The 6,062-nt window shown below is 51.6% G+C and overlaps 1 protein-coding gene across 1 annotated transcript; it reads left to right on the top strand.

Moving 5' to 3' along the window:
• On the top strand, positions 1-5,328 carry LOC149366890 (uncharacterized). Its single transcript, XM_089566025.1, has 2 exons — positions 1-816; positions 5,155-5,328. The coding sequence occupies exons 1-2, from the start codon at positions 1-3 to the stop codon at positions 5,326-5,328; spliced, it is 990 nt and encodes a 329-aa protein (XP_089422151.1).
• The last annotated feature ends 734 nt before the right edge of the window (positions 5,329-6,062 follow it).

The following is a 6,062-nucleotide window of genomic DNA, read 5'->3' as shown; positions in this document are numbered from 1 at the left end:
ATGAGGACGGAAGAGACCAGGACGACGGTGGACGCTGGAGCCGAAGGCCCAAGGCAGACGTCTCCCGGCGAATACGGCAGCAGAGGGGCGCCGTCTGCAACAGCCCTCAAGGAAAGGACGTTGCGGCCAAGCCTTGCCCCCTTCCGGAGGTGCGACGCCGAGCAGCAAGGCAGCGACAGTCGAGACCACAGCAGCAAAGTCCACAAAAAGCACCTTTCTGGTCCTGTACGTTGGGACCCGCGAGACAGACCTGGACACGTCATCAGAAGCGAAGTACGCCAGAATCGAGACAGAAGCGAACTGCAAGGGGACGAAGGTGAAGTCGAAGACCTCAGCGGTGACGAATACCCAGCAGACGCCAAGACAGCACCTGTCCGGCACTCCGCAAATCGCAAGGATCGAGGACGTGGTCTTGGCTCAAGGGCGGTAGAAGACTGGCAACGAGAGACTCGCACACCTGGCAGCGACGAAGCCTTCGGCAAGACGGGTCGCATCCGGGCGACGCGACGCGAGAACCGAGGGCGACCTTCGAGGAAGCGGCGACGCCTCGTCGTTCTGAGAGGACATCACGGCGTCGACGACCGGGACCCGGCTGCGACTAATGACCGAGGCCGACGGCTGTCGGAGAGGGCTGACGTCCTGCGAGGAGCCAGGACCAGTGTCGCCGTGCAAGGTCTGTCCAGTAGCGGGGATGTCTCGCCGTCTTCGACGTTCCTGGGCCATGCCGCGGGTCGCTCCTGGTCTGCGCGCTGCGATCCGGCCCTCTTCGCTATCTCGGTCGTCTCTGCGGGCGTCTTCGTGTGCATGTCTTTACAGGTAAGTGCTATCGCGAGAGGTCCCTTGCAGGACGCGACTACTGTGCCGTCAGTCGGCAAAATAGCCCGCAGGGAACTTTGCCGGCAGTTCGACTCCATTGGCTGACTCCAGGCACATCATGGCACACAGCCAATGAAACAACACTGCCAGCAGTGTTTTGGCTGTTCTGCCAGTAGAATACCCTCCACGAAAACTGCCGGCAGCTGGTACCCGACCCTAACCCAAAGAATCTCACAGTGCTACCTAAAGGTGACACACTCCCAGGGGGACAGATAGTGATTTACCCTGTCTTCTTTTTCAATGCATAAAAGTCAGTTTCCTTTTCGGGAAGGGCTTTGCACGTCACGTGACTAGAGCGAGCCAATAAGACGACACTGCCGGCCTTCTGTCTGTCGGGCGATTCTGCCGGCTGTCGGCAATATAGCCACTTTCCCCTTAGAATTCTAGCGCGAAAAAAAGAAAACCTTGTCCTAGCGTGTTGCCAACGTGTTTTGTCTACGATCGGCGAAACTCGTAAAGGGCTGATTCAACTCAGCTATCGAGGTCTGAGTTTTTTGCCTTGGTTTCAGCCACTTATGAGCTAGAAATTAGCTTTGCAAAAAATAAAATAAAAAAAATGACAACATGGTCGCAACGGACAAACATTATTAGGAAAGTTGCCTTTGTATTCTGGGTGCGCTCACCGGAATATCTTTGTCAGTTACAATACCCCAACTGGTGCGACTCGTGAGTGCGTCTTAGTGCCTTGATATCTGCACCAGGCGTACACGTTATAAGGCATGCACACATGTTATAATGTATGTACATATTCGCTAAGCGTATACAGCGCACAGATGTCGGGGGTTCATGGCACAAATCGCACATCTATAGAAACTACGAGCTTAATCCAGCAGGAATACACGGCTTTTTCCTTCGTATGCTTCGCAGAAATAAACTCTTCGTCTCATAGATGTGCGAATTGCGCGATTAACCAGCGGCTCTTGAGAGTTGTAGTCCCTTAGTATCATGTGCTCCGTAGGTGGCATGTGTGTCACATAGCGATGAGGCTAGACACGGTGACGAGGCGAACCTGTTGGGTTATGTCCATGAACTCTCTCTCCGAGGCCACTCAATGTTGCGGGATAGCAACATCTGTAGCGTCAACTCATCGGGGACGGACTGAATTCAGATTTGCCGCCGCGGTGGCTCAGTGTTATGGTGCTCGGCTGCTGACCCGAAAGACGCGGGTTCGATCCCGGCCGCGGCGGTTGAATTTCTTTGGAGGAGAAATTCTAGAGGCCCGTGTACTGGGCGATGTCAGTGCACGTTAAAGAACCCTAGGTGGTCGAAATTTCCGGAGCCCTCCGCTACGGCGTCTCTCATAGCCTTAGTCGCTTTGGGACGTTAAACCCCATAAACCAAACCAAACCTGAAATCAGATTTTTCCGCGAGCGAAATATTATTCGTGAGTGGCTGCAGCCTTGGAAATCCAACCATCGGTTGTATCAGCTCGTCCGCGACAGATCTTCACTACGGCGTTCCCCTTAGCCTGAGTCGCTTCTGGACGTAAAACCTCCATAATCCAAACCAACCAAGCTGAGGCGTGAGTGAGTCAAAGAATGAGCTCTTACATAAAAAGGATTCAATACTTCACGTCCTGCATCGAGGTGGTGAACAAGCCAGAGCAATAGTTATGTCGTCTACGTATACCTCATAAGTGCATCAATGACGACCATATCTATGTGAACAATGATAGCGTGAACACCTCAGTGCTCATGTTGACTACACATGGTTCAAGTCCGCTCTATTTTTCTTTTTTATTTGTAAACTGAAATAAGTACAATGAAACTATATACAACAGTACTGCGAATAGCAGGTGAACGCGGCAGCTATTGGTCACAAAATACCAGTCGAAGTTGACAGCATACCAGTTGTGGTATACTAGCTAACATACAGTCTCACGTGCCAGTCGTGGTACCATCACGACATACCTGATGATCCCTGCCCCCTTCCCTAGAAAGGTTTACAATACAGCTGTCGCTGTCGTTGTAAATATAGCGCAGGGACTATATCTACGGATTTGCATTTCGAGTGAGAGGGCTATCTAGGCCATACCAAAGTCCGAAAGGCCACACCCCTTGGAAGTCACGCACCCCTTATAACTGCGATGATGGCGCCTACCACGTATACGCGTTGAGTGCTCAGCAGTGCATCGCGATTGAAGCCCCAGTCATACTTCGTTTTCCGGCCGCACTTCGTCCTTCACCACCGATGGCTGCGCCCCTAGCGGGCACCTGTCAAGCTCCATTATATTCGCTGTCTGGCTGCGGGCTCACGTCGGGGGCCACTCCCAGGTGCCAAACATTCACGCCCGCCTAGCGGCCGGCTTTCACTTTCCGTAAGGCATAAAGCCCGTGTGTGTGCGCGGCCAGATTAACGCTCTGACTCACGTCCGATGCCCGCTGCGATTCGTGGGAAAGCGTCACGGGCGCGACTCTGCGGGCGGCCTTTGCGCTGACCGCTCGCAGAACTACCTAGCTATCTAACCACGCCTTCGGGGTTTGTGCTGGTTAGCGTGATTGCCCGCGCGCTTCCAGGTAATGAACGCTTGACTGCGCGATGGCGTTGCCGGCTTTTTACGCACGGAGCGCTAAGGTGCTTAGGACGACGAGACAAGCAACGCTACTTCGTTGTGGAGCTTGAAAAGGCCATAGGCGGCCTGTTGCATGGGTTTGCAAGAAAGCGCGGTACATTCCCTTATAAAAATGGTCTATAGACAGCCTATAGACTTCTTATAGACTTATTGCCTTCCTGTAGATATTTATTTTTGCATATTCATAGTGTATATACTGTCTATAGACAAAAGTATGCTAAAAATGTGTGGCTATGCATCTGTAGATTGTCTATAGGCTGTCTCTAGCATTTGTATTGCCTATAGACTGTTCTCTAGGATTTGCCTCAGACAGTCAATAGACTTTATAGGCAGAAGTCTATGGACAGTATGCAGACTGTCTAAAGACAGTGTAAGGTTTAGGAGTAAATAGATTCGTCTGGGGGCGCACCGAGCGCAGCGCATGTTTACAGCAAAAATCTCTGTGCTTCTTAAATGCTCAGCAATTACACGGCCAGCTGTTAGCGTTTAGGTATAATGTCCAGCGTCCTATGCATACACTCTCAACAGAAACAAGTTGTTCTCTAGCCTACACTCTTTTATAAAAGGGAAGTGCGCTAGAGGACAACTTAATCCCTCTTTACTGCTTCCTGTATAGAGCGCACCCCCTCTCTCTAGCGCGCTCAAATGTCAGTGCACGTTAAAGAACCCCAGGGGGTCGAAATTTCCGGAGCCCTCCACTACGGCGTCCCCCATAGCCTGCAGTCTCTTTGGGACGTTAAACCCCCAGTAAACCATAAACCAAACCTTTTATAAAAAAAAGTGCACTGGAGGACAGCTTACTATCTTGTATACTTCCATACAGGCGTATACGTGTTTAGAGTGTAGTCTCGACAGAGGTACCCACACCAGTCATATAGTATATGCTGGTTCTTTCGAGTACGCCCTTCCCGTTGTAAGTCACATTTGTTCAGCGAAGCCTGTCTATAGGGGCCCGTATTAACAAGTGTAGAGTTCTACGCGCGTTGCTGCTGCCGCCCCCGACCTCAAAGGAGGCAGTCTCGAAAGCGAGACTAGGGTGCATGCTAAGAGTGCGGGCCCAACCGCAAAGACAATGTTTGCTGAGCGAAATTGTGAACAGTCTCAAATGTGCAGACTGAAGTGTTCGGTCAACACCAACGCGGCATCTGCGTGCAAGCATTTTTTTTTTTTTAAGGCTAAAGCCTTTAATGGTTCATACTGTCGTCCGTTAACACAGCGTGTCACACGCGTCTAACTCGGGAACTAAAAACGATAGCAGAAAACGAATAGATGCTTCAGATAGAGGAGGAAAAAATGGACCTAGAAGCAAAGTTTGATAGCTGCAGATTAATTAGTTAATTAATTATAAGCAGAAATATCGAAATTGTGTCGAAATAGCGCGGATGTCCATGTAGACACGGGAATGATGTGACGTCGCATCCACCGGATGTCGTCACGGCATAGTGAAGATTGTCAAACAGTGGTCGGAAAAACGTCGGATTTGTGTCAAATTAGATGGCAAATTGTGTAATTAAGCGTAATTAACACTTATGATCCCCGAAAAATGTATAATTTGGGTTGATCGATATAGACGCGGGAACGGTGTGACGTCACATCCACCAGAAGTCTTCACGGCATAGTGTCCTCGGCTTTCACCTCTCAACACTTTAGTTGCCAAAGTGTCCTCGCAGTTTTTTTCTACACATATTACCACGCCTAACACGCAGGTCTTCTCCGTCCTGCGCACATACGGAGTGACCGGAGAGGGGCCCGTCCAGAACCGGACGAACGACAACTCGGCGGCCGATGCGCATCGCGCAGCCACGGCTTCGACCGCCGTGCCGACGGCCGCCGAAGACGAAGACTTCGAGACCGCCCCCAACTCGACGGATGTCGAGTGACGCCGCCCACCCGACTGTCCTCCGCCTCCGTACACGTGGTCCGAACGTGCTGACGTTGTCACGTAAACGTGTTCAACGTTCGGACCACGTCAGTGGGCGGTGGATGCCTACGTCGGCGATAATGGGCGGCGTTATTACCCACGTCGGCGCCATAGCGCCGACGTTAAGGAGAAAGGAGAAGGAAGTGCCTGCTAAGCACACGCCAGGCACTACCAAAGCGAAGCACAAGGAAAGTGAGCGCGAAGGGCCAAAGAAAGAAAAGAAAAAGCGAAGCACAATCCAAGAAGAAGGTAATGACGCGAAAGACGCCATGGTGGACAAGCCATGAGAAGCGAGCCGACCTCAAGGATAAGCCAGGTGAAGCCAAGTGATGCCCGTGCAAGCCCCCCAGAAAGCAAAGAAAAAGCCGCGAGAAGCATTGTGAAACACCAGCCCATGAAGCTGCCTGTCTGCCTCTGCCTGTCTCTGCCTGTCTCTGCCTGTCTCTACCTGTCTCTGCCTGTCTCTACCTGTCTCTCTGTCTGTCTCTACCTGCCTCTACCTGCCTCTCTGTCTGCCTCTACGTGCCTCTACCCGCCTCAGCCTGCCTGCCTGCCCGCCAAGAGCGAAAAAAAGCACAAGGTGAAAAGAGCTCTAGCCAGCCGCTAAACTGCCCCCAACCTACACATGTAAATAGCTGTCAACTAAGTGACAGCAAAGACACACAAGGAACAAAGAGGTCAACAAAAACTGAT

The sequence above is a fragment of the Amblyomma mixtum genome, chromosome 1 (genome assembly GCF_055824585.1).
Source record: "Amblyomma mixtum isolate Tamu chromosome 1, ASM5582458v1, whole genome shotgun sequence".
Lineage (NCBI taxonomy): Eukaryota > Metazoa > Arthropoda > Arachnida > Ixodida > Ixodidae > Amblyomma > Amblyomma mixtum.
The sequence above is the reverse complement of the archived record's forward strand: the minus strand, read 5'-3'. Positions and strand labels throughout refer to the sequence as shown.